This window comes from Sphaerodactylus townsendi, linkage group LG07 (genome assembly GCF_021028975.2).
Source record: "Sphaerodactylus townsendi isolate TG3544 linkage group LG07, MPM_Stown_v2.3, whole genome shotgun sequence".
Lineage (NCBI taxonomy): Eukaryota > Metazoa > Chordata > Lepidosauria > Squamata > Sphaerodactylidae > Sphaerodactylus > Sphaerodactylus townsendi.
Genome location: NC_059431.1, coordinates 87,437,554 through 87,457,531, shown reverse-complemented (window position 1 = coordinate 87,457,531; position 19,978 = coordinate 87,437,554). Strand labels below are relative to the sequence as shown.

At 40.5% G+C, this 19,978-nt stretch overlaps 1 protein-coding gene across 1 annotated transcript in view; it reads right to left on the bottom strand.

Annotated features, from left to right (window-relative positions):
• Positions 1-19,978, bottom strand: part of ADAMTSL1 (ADAMTS like 1) — a 569,359-nt gene that overhangs the window by 67,716 nt on the left and 481,665 nt on the right. Inside the window, exon 18 of the mRNA XM_048504173.1 lies at positions 3,907-4,117. Coding sequence (XP_048360130.1) covers positions 3,907-4,117 — 211 coding nt within the window. The remainder of the gene's footprint in view (positions 1-3,906; positions 4,118-19,978) is intronic.

Sequence of the window (19,978 nt, the reverse complement as noted above, 5' to 3'; positions counted from 1 at the left end):
TGGAGTCAATTTTGCTGATTTCAGTTGAAATCTGTCACATGGTCAGGCTGTTTAAATGCTGACTGAAATAAACAACAGTTCAGCAACCTTTGTATGAAAGTTTGCAGCTGTAACAAACAGGCCACTTCTGGTAACAGCAGAAGGAAGACAACTGGCACATCCAGTCCAATTATTTTACTCTCTTTCCCCTCTTATGGAGAATTCACATGACATAAAGCCCATGTGGTCACTACAAGAACTTCTGGATCACATCTATGCGGGGAGTTTTGTACTTTCAAGATCCACAGCAGCTGAATTCAGATTGGGCGTGCAGCACATACATAACATTGGTTTAAGCCTCACACCACCATTTTCCTGACACGAAATGGCCTTGGTAAGTACTATTGCCCCCTGAGGAAACTTATTTGTAGCCATCATAACAGTCAAGGTTCCCAGTTGGGCTACAGCAGCTTTCTAGAGCCATTTCAAGTTGGAAAAACTGGAGAAGGGGAGGGGGGATCCAGATCAGGTCCATAACCGTCTGGAAGCATGGAACCTGGGAAAGCTTCAGGAAGTTCAACTCCATGGTCCCACTCTCCATTGTAAAATTATTATTATTATTATTATTTATTATATTTAAAAACCACCCTCCCCCGAAGGGCTCATAACTGAATACCATATTACGAGCTTTCTAGACTGATTTTTAATTTGTCAGAAAGCTGAGCCCTAAGAAGACACTAGCCTGCTGCTGAAACAAATAATGTGTAACATTAATATAAAAGCAAACAGGAAACATTACAACGCTCTGATTTCATTAGTCCTAGTATCTGCTGTGTACCCTGCTTCCAAAAATAAAAGTCAAAATATTTTTCGAGTCAGTTTAAATATGGGTGATTAATTTCTGAACAATCATTCCCTGCTTGCTCCTCAATATAAATCTCCTTCCACTTACATATTTCTGCTCATGCAGGCCAGGAAATATATTATACTTGTGTAGGAATGACCTTTGACTCAGAGTGGCTATTCAAACCTTCTTCTAATGTTATATTTTTCAGGCAAATATCTTAAAATTCATTCAAAAGTAATTTGAGACTGAATATATGTACATCGATGAGTCATTTACTACATATTTGGCCATCAGTTGATAGCTGCAGTACCAAGAGGTGACTTGCTTTAGTATGAATGAACCAGCATAAAACACAAAAGACAGAATTTTCATATCACTTTAAATATAGTGCTTTACAATGTTTCAGCTAGCAGGTACCATAAAAGTGATGTGGGAACCTGTGCTACTTAGTGATAAAATGGGAAAAAAAATACACAGGTCAGTAGCTGAACAAGAGAAGGAGAGGATAAAATAGATTTTTAGAGGCCTGATGTACTTTACAGCGATTAGCTGAGGGAACTACCATACAGAATAATATGGAATTGCACTGGGACCTACTACAATCCAGCTTTGGAAATTAAACTCTCTGTCATTCAAATTAATAAGTGCTGGGAGAGAATATATGGGGACAGCAGCCTTCTTGATACATTGGACCTCTTAGCAGTTTTCAGTGCTATCATCCTTGGGATCCTTCAGCATTAGCTGGCCAATGTGAGAATCACAGGCAACACACTCCAGTGGTTCTATTCCTACCAGTCTGATTTTCACAAGAAGGTTGGTACACGGGTACAGCTGCTTGGACCTCTAGTACTTGTATTACAGAGTTTTGCAAGATTTCATCTTGACTTCCTAAGATGAGCAACATCTACATGAAACTACTGGATAAGTTTGTCTGGAGATCTGGAACGAGATTGCTACTGACATGCAATGCCACTTCTTTTCATTGGTGTCACATGAGGTAGTTGATTTCCAGCTGAATGATGGTCAGAGACAGTAACAATCTGGATGTGGACCAGTAAAGAAGAGTTGGATTTATAGCCTCCCTTTCTCTCCTGTAAGGAGACTCAAAGGGCTTACAATCTCCTTTCCCTTCCCCACCACCCCACAACAAATACCCTGTGAGGTAGGTGGGACTGAGAGAGCTCAGAAGAACTGTGACTAGCCGAAGGTCACCCAGCTGGCATGTATCACAGTGCACAGGCTAATCTGAATTCCCCAGATAAACCTCCACAGCTCAAGCGGCAGAGCAGGGAATCAAACCCAGTTCCTCCAGATTAGAGTACACCTCCTCTTAACCACTATGCCACTGCTGCTCCTAAACTGAGGATTGATCCAGGAAAGGACTGTGAATTCATCCAGTTTTGGATGGGACTGCAGTCCTCACTGGAAAATAGGACCATGGCTCATGGGTGCTATATTCCTTTAGAGGGAGGCACAAGTTTCCTCTGGGGTGTGTAACACCTTTAGCCACATTCATTTGGTACATTAGGAACTGTTCTTCCTGAAAGCACCTTGGTGATTTATATTTTGATCTTGTCCAGGTGAGACTATTGACATGTGCTTTACGCAGAGATGTTTTTGAAGACTGTTCAGAAGTTTCCATTGCCACAAAACACACTGGCAAGTTGGCTTGTTGTCATCAGAGTTTAGCATCACATCTTGCCCGTTTTGAAAACTCTATAGACTGACTAAATAATAATTCAAGGTCTGTGTAGCCTTGTTAACGTGAGATTTGAATTCCCCAGTAAGCAAGTATCTTCTTTATTACATCCATGATAGAGGAATGTCGTCTGCTCCTGTGTGCCCATCACCACTTGCTTCGCTGGTCATTTGTATCATTCTCAGGGAGAGGGTTTTGCTGTACTTTCTACCAGATCCGATACATATATGGGAGCAAGCTTCTTTCCACTTTGCAGAACAGTAGAGACAACTAGCTCATCATGAGGCTACAGCCATTTCTAGGATAAGTTACTGGACTGGACCCCATCAGCTTTTTGATTCAATCTTGCCCAGTTCTCTACCTATTACAGCCTCAGTTCCTCATGTTTTTTGTCATTGAAGGTCCATTGTTTACCAGCATGTTTCCTTTGTGGTCCAAGTGAATTCCCTTTTTCCACTATCTGAAAAGGTGGCTGGTTCCAATACACTGCTCGGGAACCAGTTGGGTACATTCATTTTTTGAATAGCTGGGTGGCAAGTCTAAGCAGATTCAAAGGCATAAAGCAGCAAACATCATCCTACATATAATCACTGCTGGTGCCTTAAGGCTCCTATTTTATAAAAAAATTCTGACAGAAATTCTGGATGAAACACCATAGTAAAGAAAATTAAGAAATACTTGAGGAGAGGAACGCTGGGCTATATCAGGGCACATCACTTCAAGACAAGTTATGAAAGGGAGCCATGAATCATTCATCCAGAAAAAAACCTTCTTTTCAGCAATATAACAAAGATGGACAAAGATGTATTAATGCAACCATGTTCAGCCACTCAGAGAAAAAGAAATATTTGTTGGGACTTGTGAAATGGATTCTGATACCCATCTACTTTTGGATGGGAGGTGAAGGAAAGAGTTGAAGAGAACTACTGAAAACAAGGTAAACAAAGTAACAGCCTAATACCAAAGACTGGGCATTTTAAAACTAAATAAAGACTTGAATGTATAAGGATGTATTTTTAATCATTCAAAATGTTAAACATGCTGATAGTTATCAGAGATTCTTCTGCCAAGAAAGTTAAAACTTGAGAACAAGTCTAATTCAGACCATCTTTCTTTAAGAAAATTCAAATGCCTCATAAATGAATGCCACAAATGTTTGTAGTGTTTATTTGTATAAAGAGTACTATGATGAGCTCCTTGGGTGAAGTTTACTTCTAATCTGTGGGACAGCCAAGAAGGGGTGGGCATGGGTATCATTCAAAATCAGTCCTGGAATTGTTCGAAAAATTATTCTTCCCTGAAATGAAGTGTCGCATTTATAGATCCTCTCCACTGTGCCTGCTGTGTAGATTTTTCATCTTGAAACTCAAATATTCATTACCTGCTGCCATTCTGAAGGATACCAAGATGGGGGACAGTCGAAACGATTACAGGCTTTCACCATGGTGGGTTTAGGCTTGAGACACAGCTCATCCGCCAAAATCACTGTCTCATTAGTCTCTCTTGAGAGGAGGTGAGAACAGAAGACATCACGGGTCTGCAGTCCAACCCCACAGGTAAGACTGCAAGAGCTCCACTTCCCCATCTCCCATCTGAAACATCAAAAAAAGAGAGAGGAAAAGTCTGAATGAAAATGGTATTGTCTCTTGTCAATCAAGATTCCAATTCATTTAATTGTTCTAATTGCTCAATGTTTTTTAAACTGCTCGGGGGGAAAAACATTTTCAAAATGCATAAAAGGCAGCTAGAAAGAGAAAAATTGCGTTAAAAAGCCACAGGCACACCCTGCAATCAGTGGGAAACTGGGAGTGGGGGGCAGGGGCATGGGGGAGACATTGTTGACAGCATATTGTCACTTCCTGGAAAAACCCAGAAGTGTTGTCAGTTATCTCTTGTAACTGCTGGAAATTTTCTTTATCACAGTTTCCAGCGTTGCTGCCATCTTCAACTCTGTGTAAGCTCCCGGAAGAAGGCTTTGCATCACCTCAGAATTTGCATCTGATCTATATATGAAGTGGAATATTGTACTTTTCTACAGAACATAGATAAGGAATTGCATTTAAAGTGTATTCTGCGTAAGATACTTTCTAGAAAAATAGTACAACCCCCCCCTCCCCCCGTATTCTGGAAGGGTCTTTTTGTTTTTGTTTTTTTGTAGGGAGCTCTTAATTACAAAGGGAAGAATCCAAATGTATCATCCCCATTAGCAGCCAGACGCAATATAATCCATTTCACCAGTTCTACAACTTGCCCTTGGAGGGCCAAATTACATGTTATGCTTTGCATGAGTTTGTGATGTGAACCTGCAGCCATGTTGCAGTTGTAAGTCCCTGATGGCAACTCCTGTGTAAATGGACAAAGCGCCAGATTCAGATCAGGACTTCAGGGCAGAGTAAGGATGGGTTCTGGTCTTTTCCCTCATTTTGAGGTGTTAAAATGGCTTGAGGACCATGTTATTTACCTAATACCACCAGTATACAAGAGAAAACACCTGGATTTACCATGCAATCCCAGTTTCCAAGGCAGATAGAATTCCTGAAGTGTGTTAAGTACTACCAAGAGGTGAGATTGCTAAGGACAGGAAACACATTAAGAAGTATGTAGAAAACTGCAGACAACTTTAGAAGCAGGAAAAGGCTGTCATGCAATGTATGATGGGCAGACGGATGTACAGATACTGGAAACAACAGAAAATCATAATCCAAAATTAAATTTGAAAAATCCTATGTATACAGGTCTCCAGCAGAATCCATAATCGTAAACTGTCCTAACACAGATGCTGGTATGTGTGCTTGATCTAGACTGATTTATGCAACACAGCCTTTGCAATAGGCAAACCAGCCTTGCACCAATACATCCAGCATAAAATAACAGCACTATACTTGCATCCTGAGCAGTTTTAATCCCCACTGCATTGTGTTATTTATTTATTTATTTATTTAGATTTCTAAACCGCCCTCCCCCTAGGGGCTCAGGGCGGTGAACAACAATGATAAAACAACTTAAAAACATACCATAAAAACTGATTCACAATAATAAGAATAAAAACCGGAACCATATCTCGTTAGATGGCGTCATCCTTCCCACTCCCTACCTTTATGCTCACGGGAGGCCAGATGAAATGGCAGCGATGTTTTTAGCCAGGCTGGCCAAATGCCTGGCGGAACAGGTCCGTCTTACAGACCCTGCGGAAACTCTGCAGGTCCCGCAGGGCCCTGATCTCCCTTGGAAGCCTGTTCCACCAGGTGTCAGATGATTGTTGTATTTTGGCAGGTTTAGAATTGCAATGTAGCACTAATGGCAATAGAAATTGAGGTCTTGTGTCAAAGTAAATAAAAACAACAACAGGAGACTCAAAAGGGGCATCTCACACTCTTCCCATTGCCCCTTCCACTATTTTCTCTTCTCTTCCCTGAAAGTCTTTATAGGCTTTTTTTCCTGCTTCTTCCTCTCTTTCCCTCCCACCAGTCAACCAAACTTAATCTGCCACATCCCTCTCACACTAAATTGTCTTCCCATGGGAGCTCAAAGCAGCTCACATTATTCTCCTCTCCTCTATTTTATTCTCACAACCATGTGAGAGAGGGTAGTCTGAAAATGTGGTAACTATCCCAAGGTCACCCAGGGAACTTCCCAGCAAAGTGGGGGCTGAAACTTAGCTTTCCCAGATCCAAACACCCATAGAAAGCATTTGTTTTTGAAGACACTGCTTCTATCATTTAATTTTTAAATAACTCACCAATGTATTTTTTAAAATTGTAGAAAGGTCTTTTTTGTCTATGAGTGGCTCCAGTTTTCGGATTTAAGTATCCACAGATTTGACAATGTTGCAAATGAGAAATATTGATAAGCATATGAAGTGCATTAAATAAAATAATGACTGTATTGTCGAAGGCTTTCATGGCCGTGTTGTGTGGTTTCCGGGCTGTATGGCCATGTTCTAGTAGCATTTTCTCCTGACGTTTCGCCTGCATCTGTGACTGGCATATATACTCCATTTGCTTTACTACTATCAGATCCTGTGAAGATGCCAACCACAGATGCAGGTGAAACATCAGGAGAAAATGCTACTAGAACACGGCCATACAGCTCGAAAACTACTAACACCCCAAAATAATGACTTTTTATACTGGCTTCAAATAGTCCTGCAACAAAACATCTGAAGCCATTGGTTTGGGCAGAGCTATTCCATGGCTGCTTCCAAGTGAGCAGCTTGTAAGCCCCTTTTGTGAGAATACACAATTCAATGGGACTACAGTGGCAGCAGCTTTTAAATCATGTACTGCAGAATTCATTGCTGGGAAGCAGCACTAATGATTGGCTGAATAACAGAAATCTTGTGGTCTGGGAAATAGAGAATAGGATGCCATTTTTTTTCACATAGCCACCCCATGATGAGCACCTATTCTACCCTTCACATTTCCCCTTTCTTGCCTATTCATACTGAGATACTACTTTCTCCCTTTCTTTGCAGTGCCTGATCTGGCTCCTTTTTGTGTTTTCAAAAAAAGCAAGTGTGAGAACGGATCAGACTTAAGCACAGAGACAAGAAACATGTCAGAACATTTTTAGGAGCCAGGCATGTGAACACTCCTCAGATTTCGCACAGTATGGCTGCTGTTCTAAGGCCAGGAGACTTTATGAGTGTTGCCTATTCCTATGAATGAGGTTGTTGTCGCATTTCTGAGGGACAACAGTGGCACCTGGCAGCTGTTTAAGCCAGTTCAGAGTGAGTTCCATTAATGAATGAGCCTCGAAGTAACTTGCCTGTTAAGTTGTCAGTTAGAATTAATACTGACGTATCAGTAACCCTCTGTGTTTGGCACACCTTAGACAGAGGTACTTGGAGAGTGTGGTGGCAAAAAGGAAGGCCTTTGTCTCTTCTCTGGAGGTCTATTTTGATGCTGAATTTCTTATATCACTTGCCAAAGAATTTTTTTTACAGAATGGGAGGTTTTCCAGTTGCCTCCAGCAGCTCACTGTTTGTCCTCAGCATTTATTCTGGCATTGCACAATGCTGCACGCCACATGAAGGAATACATCTTTTATGCAGCATCTTTTTTTTCTTTAAAGGTGGCAATTATATTTTTTCCCCAACTTGGGTGGGAGAAATTTGCATTTTCATAAGGTAGATACTTTTGGCTTGTCAACTGAATGTACAGAGAAGTCCAAGCAGGCAAAAATAGGTTTCTACACACTACTAGGCAGCTGACCAATTTAATCAGATGGGATCAGGCACTGTTATATGAATCAGTATCAGTTTTTGCCTAATACCATGATCAATTAGGGTACAAGTACTTGTTGATCAGTAGCTACCATACCTGCCATGCTCTATGTGTATGCATATATGTATTACTGAACAATCTCATAACATGTGTGGTTTGATCTCATAAGAGGATCAGACATGTTGGAAAATGAAGTGCAGAGGTGTAGCTCCAAGGGGACAGGATGTGCAACGCATCGGGCATGTGCTCCTGAGGGGCGTGGCGAGGGCGTTTTGGGGGCTAGGCAGGGACATTCTGGGGCAGGAGGGGGTGTTCTGGGGCGGGACAAGAATGGAGGATGCACCAGCGCACTAGGTGCTTTCTCCCCTTGCTACGCCTCTGATGAAGTGTGAACACCTATGACTCTCCAGTGCCATGAGCAGACATTACTGTCACAACACAGGACTATACAACTTAGAGGAACTTTTAGGATGACCCAGTATTACTACCATTACACATATGAATAAGGCTCTCCAGTGGCTCTAAGGAATAGAAAGATTATGTTCAAGTGAAAATGGAGACTGAGAGAAGACTCATACAGCTGCTTTGCATTTTATGCTCTGATTGTTTGGGTAGTTCAAGAGCTTGGGTTGTCCCAACAACATGGCATGTTTGGGAACCATTCCCAAGATTACCCTGCAAAAGGATATCTGATACTAAGTGAAGAAAGCACCTCCAGGAAGGAGAAACAATTGGATCTCCACCCTTTGTAAACTTGTGGCAATTAAAAAAATACCTCTGCTGTATTATAAAGATCATTAGAAAGGCCATGAAGCTGTGTTTACAGCTGCAAAGGATTCATATTTCTCACTATTATTGTGTCAGGTAATTTGTTCATTCATGGATCATTATAATTCACTTAACAAGATGGATGCTGACAGGATCTGTGCAGGCGCAATTTGTTCTCTGTATCCTTGACCATCCCAATTGCTTAAATCTTTTCAGGACCACAACAATGAGCCTCTGATGTCCACCATAAATCAATCACTGAATCAGATTAGTTTTCCTCAGTCATTAAAAAAGGAAGTTACCTGTCCATTACTTAAAATACTATTACTAGATAAGGCTGAAATGGCCAGTTATTGTCCAATCTCTAATTTCAGAGCAATGTAATTGAGAGAGTGGTTGAAGAACACCATGTCTTTTTGGATGACTAATTACTCTAGGGCTCTTTCAGCCTGGTTCAAGACCTGGTTATGGGATGGAGGTGGTGCTGGTGTCTTCAGTGGATGATCTTCATTTGAATGTACACAAGATCTGTGCTTCCTTCTCTCTATGGATTTTCTCTCTATGGCTTCCTTCTCTCTATGGATTTATTTGCTGCCTTTGACATGTTGGACAATCTTATTAAGTTCTGAGTTAGAAGTAGTATCAGACAGTGAGCTTTGCATTGGTTTAAATCTTTCCTAGCAGTCATACTCACAGGGTTGCTTTCGGAGTGCAGTTTTCACCAGTGTAGGATGCATCCTATAGGGTTCCACAAGCCTCAGTCTTATCCCTCATGCTATTTTATATCTATGTAAAGCCCTTGGGAGGATATGGAATGGTATAGTATAAGTTAGTCTAATCAGACCTCAGGAGCTAAGCATGGTTAGCAATTGGATGTGAGACCAAGGTAGACTGTACAGAAGAATGCAATGGCAAACCTCCTCTGTTTTAACTACTTTCCTCATGGGTTTGCCATAGGTTGGCTACAACTTTATATCACTTTACACACATAAAACTCTGCGCTTGAGAATCCTCTGGCATGTCTCTTACTTGTGGAATGGCCTTCCGGAGGAGATCAGAGAGGTTCTCATATTTCTATTGTTCCACAGAATGTGCAAAATGGGGCTGTAGTAAGACTGAATGACCTGGAGGTCACTTTTACAAATGGATTTAGGGTGACAGTTTATGGCACTGTTTAGTTCTTCTTTGTTTCTAATTTCTGTAATCCACTTTTTGCGGATGTCATATACGGACTTAGTGTATTGTTTTCTAGCCTTGTGACTCAGTAAGAAAGGCAGGCCAAACAAAGTTGTGCCTTCTGTCAGGTTTGTTCCAGCCTTAGCATCCATAAAACAAATGTCTTCAAATCATTACTATTATCAAAGCAACAACTGAACTGATGTGCTCTGATTCTAACTGAAATGAATGATAAGAAGCCTATAACCACAAGGAGGATCCTTACAACTAGAACTTTTTCAGGAGGCCCTTTGCAGAGTTGACATGAGCATGTAGCCACTCATTGCTTACATGAAACAGCTGGTCCCTGCATCTGTTGAATGCTGATCAATGTCTGGTCTTTCAATGATGCTATTTAAAATGGCCTTGTGTGAATAAATTTGGCTCTGGGATTTGGAGTTAAAAAGGGAATCCCTGTGTGTAAACAATGGAAAAGAAAGTCTGTGCAAAAAAACCCCTTCAAAATAAAGCCAATATGTGCCATGAAGCTTTAGTAATTATAAATGAATGAAAAGGAAGCAATGATAAATGGCATGAGGGATGTTGTAAAGTATGAGAAATGGATATTTCTAGAAGAATCAGCCAAAGAAAAATTACCCATTGTGGAAACCCAGGTGTCAAATCCTGCTAAGAACTGGACAAATAATCTATAATAAATCACCTAGTTGACAAATTCTATTTTTTCTTATTTGTCAATTGTCCATGAAGTAGCCATAGCCTTAATAGTGTGTCCATTTTTCCAAAGAAAGTCTACTCAAGTAGAATATGGTACAAACTTTGTTTTTTAGCTTGAATTATTTCACTAAGTATCTTTCCACCATAAATTTCAGATTATGTGCTCAAGGAAGTTTTTTTTTAAATTAGAATTCATACTCCTCAGCATGTTATACATCAAAGCCCATAATAAACCTGCTACTGATGATGCCAGGTTCAAATAACTTTTGTGGTGATTTCACACCAAAAATTAGACTTGATTCATTTAGTTATTTAACAAAATCACTTCTCCCCATATATGGGTTCAAACAGTGGTGGGATTCAAATAATTTAACAACTGGTTCCGAAGAGTCAGTGGTGAGATTACAACCAGGGGTGGGATTGTCTAGTTGTCTTCGAACTAGACAAAAAATTAGCGACCAGTTCTACCTAACTGGTGCAAATGGGCTGAATCCCACCACTGGATTCAAGGTAACTTACAAGCAATTCAATAAAAATAGCAACGAAACACCACACATGAAACAATAAAAAACAATCCCTGCAGTCACAACAATTAAAATTATCCCATCATGATTTTACAAGACAAGTAATGCAAGAATCTACTGAGCAAGTGGTGTCCTTCACAACAACAACACACTTGTCAACATCTACTGCCAAGATCTGTCTGAATATATACCCACAGAAAATTGACGTACTTTTGACACCTCAGCTACCAGTCTGTTATCCATGTCAGTGCAAGTGAGAGAAATTTCTTCAGTAAAGAAGCCTGCCAAAACATCACAGCTAAAGACCACATACCACTTTTAAAAAACTGTGGCAGACAACACTCAGCTGGTGCAATGGTGGCAAAGCTTGAAAAATTGTTTCAATTCTGTATTGTAATTTCAAAAACATATGTATAGTTTTCATTAAATGTTTAAAGGTTGTTACTGTATTGAAAAATTGTGCAGGAGAAATTGTTGTATTTTTCATTCAGTTGGTGGAAGGGTAAAATTATAGTGCAAAACAATATACTAACAGCAGCAAAGCAACTTTCCCTTTCCCTCATTCTAGATAACATAAGTGTGTCACCCATCTAATTAACCACCACCCCTAACTCCACAAAAAAGGAAAAACTAGCTACTATGAATAATCATGATGAATCAGATCAGTTTGTATTCCAGACTGTATTCTAGCATAGAAATCCAAGCTCCAATCCATAGTCTGCATACTTCAATCAAGTTCCAGGCAAGGCCTCCAAAGGCCTCTAGGCAGGGCCTCCATATATATTTTTAATAGTCAAAATACAATTGGGAGGAAATTGCTACACAGGATAGTCTGATAGGAGAACAGTCCTTGCCCTGGCCCCAGTTAAGGACCGCCGGACAGCTTTAGGGCCAGAGACCATCAGCAAGTTGTTATTAGTGAGTGAAAGGCTTTTTGAGGGATGTATACTGAGAGGCCGTCTTGCAGATACGATGGTCCCAGACTGTTTAAGGTTTTGAAAGTCAGCACCAAAACCTTGAACCTGATTCAGTGCTCCACCTAGAGCCAATGTGGCTAGGTGAAGCACTGGCTAAATATGTGCATGCCAAGGAGTCCCTGTGAGGACTCGGGCAGGTATATTTTGGACCGGCTGGAGCTTTTGAAGCAGTTTCAAGGGAAGCCCTTCTAAATGTGAGCATATTCAAACTGTTTGCTTCTTAATAAATAATGGTATGTATTTACAGATTTGGAACCACTTCCAGGATTCTCTCTCAGAATTGATTTCTATCCCTAACATTCAAAAATATAACATATAGGGTGCTTTAAAAGAGAGTTTAAAAAAAACCTATGAATACAAATGTTTGAATAACCTTATCAAAACAGTATTCAGTAAAAATGTACTTTATTCTATGAAATGTAGTATATTTACCCAAAAGAAAGACAACCTTGAATGTAAAATGATCCCCCTTGGAAAAGGTTATCCACAAAGGCATTATTTTTATTACTGCACATGACTGGAACCTATATATGAATTTCAGATGGCTCCCTCTTTTTCCTGACATCTTTGTTTCAGAAAACCAGGGTAACAAAGAATTTTTTAAAAAAATAGATAACTATGTTAGAATTCTCAAGGTAGATTCTATTCCTGCAACTGTTTTCAAGTGCCTGTGAAGATTCCATACTCCACACAGCAAATCGAATGGTTGGGTTCTGCAAAGTATTTAAACATTTAAAGATCAGAAATTTCCTGTAATATCAAAGGAACAAGACCTTTAGGGGAAAAGACCAGTCAACAACAACAACAACAACAAGCATTTATTGGCAAACAAAACAGGACAAAATTTCAAAGTAAAACAAGATTAAAAACACAGTTAAAATTACTAATTTCCAGTATAAAATTTGCAACAGTCTAGCAAAAGAGCACATCAGAGCTGTTCAGGAGGTTGGGTATCTTGTAACACTCTTTTGCCACTGAGAACATTGCAAGAAAATAGAATTCATATATTTCATGCGTATCTTATCCATATTTAAAGGCATACAAACGAGAGAATGAATTCCAAAGTGTTTCAACTGTAACCAGATCACAAGAACAAACCCTTTTAGAACGTTCTATATTCTTAAATCTTCCCTCCAGGAGAGCTGATGGCAGCACATTACATCTTGCAGTAGCCAAAGCTCTCCTCTGGGAAAAAAGACCAGTCTTAGTCAGTAGGTAAACACCAAGATCCAAACTCTGGCCTCTGCCTTGATTATGCTGGTCTCAAGACATAAGGTCACATTTGAGACACAAAGTGGCCCTTGAAAAACTGTCCTGAAGAATGTGGACTGGACCCTCTCCCTTGGGGCAAAGAATGAGAAAACTCCAAGCTATGCCCCAAACATAAACTGGGTGAGTGATTTAGCTTGAAATAACTTAAGTGCTGTTAAAAGACTGTATTCCCCCTTTGCCCAATAGTATCGTAGGATAGCCATTGCACTTCTTTGTGTGCTTGTAGCAGCGTAAGTAACATGGGCTGTGGCATGAAAATCCACCCCTAGATATTTAAAGCAGTAGATCTGCTCAATATGGACCATACTGGTAAACCAAGAATAAATGCTTGGCCTTTTAGCAAAAATCTCAGTTTTAGAGTAATGAATCTCTAAATATTCTTTTCTACAATACCGGGCAGTTGCATGGAATGCTCTATGAAGCCAGTAGGGGTCCAGGACAGAAAAATTGCATTATCTGTATGAAGCAGGGTGGAGATAAATCTGCTAGTTTATGAGGAAGTTAATCCAGGTTATTTAAATGGCCAACTTATTTAAAAATTAAACAAAAGGGGGGGGGGTCAAAATACCCCCTTGTTTTATCGCTGCCACTGATATTATTGAATCGGAGCGATAACCACAGGGATTACATCTGATCGGCATGGTTGAGTTCTCATGTAATAAGACGATCTGGAATAATAATCTTCTATCATAAATGGAGCTTGCAGTTTTCCCCACAAGGCAGCTCTAGGAATGGAATCAAAGGCAGATTTTAAATCAATAAGAGCATAGTAAGAGGCTGTAAACTTACATGAGTATTTTCCAATCAAATGTTGTAAAATCATAAACTGACCTATTGTCAACTGCTTCTCTCTAAATCCAGATTGTTCTTCTGCCAACAGGTTTTCACGAGCCATCCAATCCTGAAGTTTCCATTGAAGATGCCTTGCATAGAGCTTACTGATAGTACCGAGCAAGCTTCTTGGTTTACAGTTTGATGGATCTTCCATTTCCCTTCTTGTAAATAGGGACAATAAGTGCTACACTCCAGCCCTTAGCGAATCATTCATATTTGTCAATGGCTGTAAATAAGCACGCCAGCACAGGACCGCACTAGTCTTCATTTCTCTTAATGAGACCTGGCGGTATTAGATCACAACTCACAGCCTTCCTTAGCCTGGGTGTAGCATTAAGGCTTACCACCTTAGAGGGGTCACCCAGGGGCCAGACAGACAGGTATGAGGTTACCAAGAGGATAGTTATCAGTATATATATTACTTAGAGTTCCTTATAATATTTTATCCAGGTCTCTGGGAGAATAATGCTGTCCAGAATTGTTGGGCCCTTCCTAGGATGTGAGGGGCCAAAAAAGAGCAAAGTGCCTGTTTGATTTAAGTCTAAGCTGTTTTTTATGGCTTCCTTCTTTCATCAAAGGATTTGTTTGTACTGTGCCTTTTGGCTCAAAAAGTTGTTGGCCCATAATGAGTCTGGATTGAATCTATATCTGACATAATTTGAACTAAGGCAACTTTTAGACTTCCAACACTCCCTGTTCAAACCAAGGTTTAGCATGCAGGTTGTGTTCTTTGCTATATCTATGGTGATGAATGGCAATAAATCTTTGAAAGTCTACCAGAATCATACTGTGCTAAAAAATAACTCAATTGTCTCCACTGATAATAATGCCCGATAGGCTCTATCAAGATGGTGTCTAGATGGTGAGAGCAGTGGCGGCACCCCAGTCTCAGGAGGTGTGCAGGCATATCCCACTATTCTGCAGCTCTGCCTGGCAGCAGCAGTGCGACATAGAAGCAAGTGCCCAGATGGCCCCCTCTAGAATGGCGCCTGCAGCCAATGACCCCCCTTGCAACCCCTAGATACACCATTACTCCTTTAGCAAGTTTCTTTTCAATCCTCAAAGCAAAGATTAGTGACACACAATCTAGGGCATTAAACAACATAGGAACTCAGAAAGAAAACTTTCCCCTTGCAATGTTCCAGACCACTGCTGTCTGAACACATGAATACTACGTCATATGTTCAGGTAAAGATTGCTCAAAGGTCATCATAATGTGGAGAAGAACAACCATTTTCTTCCTACCTCTTGAAAGGTCAGCAAGCTATCCATCGGAAACTCTTTAAGGTGAACACTTAGTGACTTCCCTAAAACCAGAGGTGTAGCTCCAAGGGGGGTGGGGGGCGGGAAGTGCACGCCCCGTGGGGGTATGGCGAGGGTGTTCCGGGGCTGGGGTGTTCTGGGGCAGGATGGGGGTGGAGGACACACCAGTGCACCGGGAGCTTTCTCCCCTTCCTACGCCTCTGCCTAAAACATTAGTTGCCATTGCAAAGGTGGAAGAGGTGTATGGAAGATACCTGTAATGGTTGGCCCCTTGTATGCATATGGATGGCGGTGGTGGTGGTTGACAACTTTGATTAGCTTCCCATCATTTTGAAAAATATATGTCAAAACTGACAATTTAGGAATTAATTAACTTGAGGAACAAGGAACACAACTTCATTCTGAACTCAGGTAGACTGCACATGCTTTCAGGTAAATCTGGAGTTTTCTTAGGCAAAATATCTGAAAAACTCTAACAAACAAAAAATGTTTTGGTCATTCTAGTAAAACCTTTTGGTGTTTATGTATGTGAACACATTCTCATATTTCCCTACTTAGATATATAATTTGAAAGAAAGACCCATTGAAAGGTATGCTTTTGGTTAGGATCTGCACTAGATTATTCTTAATATTATCTGCTCCAGCACTGTTTCAGGTGATGAATATTATTAATCTTCATCAATGAGTGTGGGAAAAAAGCATATTTTAATGGAAGTGGCTTATAGTCTAATAGTGGGAAAGAAGCTATGTATGGGGGGGTCCTGAGGGATCCAACCTCCAAGAAGCTATGAAATACTAACAAAAATATTTATTTATGACCTGGCCTGTCTCAGAGGATTTTGGGCAGATTGAGCCAATTGTTTACAAAGTACGTTGATATCGCTCCCTAAAGAAATGGCAACTTAAGTACAAATCTCTCTGCAACACATGCAATATACTTTTTAAACTTAAAAGCTGTAAACGTGTCTGTCACTCAGATTTCAAACAGAAGCTTCCTTAGGAACTATGGAGACTTGTACTAGGGCCCATGAGGGGAAGCACCTGTACACACTTCATGTAGGATCTTGTCCCACACATGATCATAGTCATGGTAGATCACTTAAGCGAGGGCATGTGGGAATACAGGTTAACTGCAGGAGTTCACATAGTTCCTCTGGTTTTAGATGCATATCTGGTTATACTTAAGCTTTGTCTCACATGCATAAATTGTAAAGGAAACTGTTCTCTGGAACGTGGTGAGCTATAAGGCAAAAAAGCAGAGGGATCTTGTTATCCTGAAATACAATCTCTGGCTATTATATTTGCAAAGACCCAAATGACATATGAATTGTAAAGCACCTTTTAATCAGCAGATAGGAACCTCCTCCCATTTCACCATCATTCATAAGACAGTATTTCCCCCAGTCCTAGCTAACATAAGTGAACATATTCCTCCAGCTTTTCACTTTGAATACTCACCCAGAGTGTCTTGCAGTGAAGAGTAATTAGGATGTTTAAAAAGGATTTTACCATTGTGTTCTATTCTATGGAAAATGACGGGTGGCAAACCTCTTGCTTGTATTTTCCACATCATTTAATCAGTTCTATAATTCGCCATTAAATAAAGCAATTAACTAGTGTCTGATTTGCTCATGAGTCTTTAAGGGTGCTTCAGTCTCACAACTGTCAACTGCAGGAATGGCATACTTTTGGACATTGCTAATGGACCATTTGTCTCACTAATGGAAGCCACAACCTTTAGTTTGCAAAACTTGAGCACCAGCCTATATAGCAGAAAAAAAAAGTAGCAAGTGGAGCAAGTCTTCTCTCACACAGGTAATCTTCTTCACTGCCTTCTGGATACTCTCAGGTGAGAGCGGCAAGGAAAAAATGGATGGAGCACTGGGTTTTTACAGATGGTAACTGGAGGACTACAACACACTGGATAACAGATGATGCCTAAACCACTGGAAAACTGAAATCACTGTAAATATACCTGCCTACAAAGAAATCAATTCATTCAGGAACTAGACACAACCACATTTAAAAACTTCATTCTTCTCTTTCACACATGTACACTAAGCATCTATGAATTCAGTCACAGATGTTCTTGGAAGCATTAACTAATTTATTAGGGCCTATAATATATCCTGAGAAATCCAGAAAGGTGACAGCTTTAGTTACATTTCTCTTTGACCCCTTGTCACTGTGTGTACTGATTGTGCTAGAAATCAGAGTGCCAACCCTTCTTTTGATTATCAGTGGTAGAACTGAGCTACCCAATTGTTTTTTAAAGAGTTCATTCGTTCTCTTCTAAGGAACAAGAAATAAAAATGAACATTACAAATATTCATGTTTTACAATGCCAGTACATTGGTTTGCATTTAGGACCAGAAAAATCTGGGTTTGAATTCTGACATGGGTCATGAAATTTACTGGGGTAGTAACAGTTCCTCTCAGGGTTCTTGTGAGGCTAAATGAAGGAGGTAAGAACCCTGCAGATCATCCTGAACTCAATGGAGGAAGGTTGGGGTAAAAATGTGTTAGGCTCAGTTTCAGCAGCTGTTTTCTTAGCCTGGAGGGTCAACTATGGCAGAATGTGAAAAATGTTGCTTTAAAAAAATGACTGTGTCCTTCCATGGTACATTTATTTAAATGTCAACCATACCTGAATTTAAAGTAGCAAGTAACATGAGGAGGAGGAGGAGGCATACAACAAGGAAAGAAGACAAATGAACTGCAAAACTCATTGGTACTGTGATTAACAGGTCACTGCAGGCCAGGAGTCTGTAACCTGTGGCTCTCCAGATGTTCATGGACTACAAATCCAATCGGCTATGCTGGCAGAGGCTGATGGGATTTGTAGTCCATGAACATCTGGAGAGCCACAGGTTGCAGACCCCTGCTCCAGGCAAAGGTATTAAAATTGTTTAATTCCATGCTGGAAAGTTGAAAAGGTCATGATTATCATTTTTATAAAATAGAAGGTGTATTGCTTTTGTATCAGCAAACTGTTTTAATTAATCTCAGAAAAAATATCCCAGAGTGAAAACAATAACCATACCCTTCTAAATGATTGCTTCTAAAATCTTTCCTGGAGGCAGTTGGAATGGGGAGGGAGAAGAAGTATACCATCCCCCAGGTGATCTGCATTACTGCTGTCCTTTAAACAACATGAATTAGGTTGGGGGGACTTTCTACTTTGCCCTACTTTCAGACATTACTGTACTTGACCCTACTTGCAATCATAAATAACACTGGAGAACCAGTGGTCCCAAAATACTCCAGGGTCTTATTCAACTTGACAGCATGATGTGTGAGGAAGTGGGGATTCAGATTTCCCTCCTACACCATTGTCCTATGCTGAAACAGTTGTGGGAGTCCCATTTGCCCTGCTGCAGAGCTCTACATGCCTCAGTTCATGTGATGACCCACAGTGGGGCAGAGCCTTTTCACAACTGGCTTGGGAAACTGGTGTGGGAGGGAAGGCTGAAGTTCCTTCTCTCCTATCCTCACCATGCTCTCAAGTCTTATCAGGCAAAGAGAGCTTGGGGACATTAGTTTCCCAATGGTATGTCACTGTAAGTTAGGTTGGGTAACCCCAACCCAACTCATATCACACTTACCATTGAGTCTGGTCCTGATAAAATAATTTTGCATGTAGTTGTGTTTTTCCTTTTCAAAAAGAGGGAATTCATCTTTCTCACCTATTGTGAGATATGTTCACTGATCCTGCATCAGAAATGTAGTGCAGGAGGAGATGACCTGAGATCCAGTTTCCCCTTATTAACCCAGAAGAATGAAAAGAGAAGATATGGTTAATTGGCTTCCTTTGTTTGATGCTCTCTGCCAGCCTGAGATTATATGAGAAGTAACTGGGGCATGTCAATCATCTGGCAAAGTCTGTAACAAATTTACTTTGCCTGAAAGAACTGCCCGCCCCCAGGGTTTTGGTCCTCCATCAGTTGTAGACAAAGGGTCCACAAAGAGGGTGGGGTTGCAATACTCCTCCAGGAGGTTTTCACCTCCAGGGCACTCTCTGACCCAAAGATTCCATGCATTAAATGTATAGGCCTCATGTGGGATGCCAAAGAGGGGTAAGTTGTCTCACCCTTGGCTAAGTTTTCAACGGCATCTATATATTGTTTATTAGATTATGTATTTTAGATTAATATTTTATATGGCATTTTTATTGTATACTTAAATTGTGATCAGCTTCAGGTCTGCTTCAGCAGGAGATAGTGGAGTATTAAATCAAATAAACACACAAACAACAGCAGCAGCAACAACAGTAATAATGAATGTTGTGTATTCTGAAAGCTTAGTACTATTTCACCAAGGAGGAAGACGATAAATGGGGAAGGAGTGGGGGTGGACACTCTCATTTCTTTAAGTCAATCTGAAAGGATATATGCCTGAACAGAGTCTTGCGTTCTGGCATCTTACATTCTATGAGCAGAAAGAAAGGGTCTTTCTACAGGTGCCACTGAAAAGCTTTGCACTGCCTCAATCCTAGGATAGAATTTTGAACCACCAAGAAGATTCATGATCACCACACTAGTTCTTGGATCTACTACAAGGCAGACTGATCAAATTATTAATCTGCTCACATGGGTTAAAGGCAGAGGTGGGATTCAGCTGGTACGCACCGGTTCGGTAGAACTGATAGCTAACCAGTTGTAATCCCACCACTGGCAGGGGGGTGGGCACCGCAGGTCCAG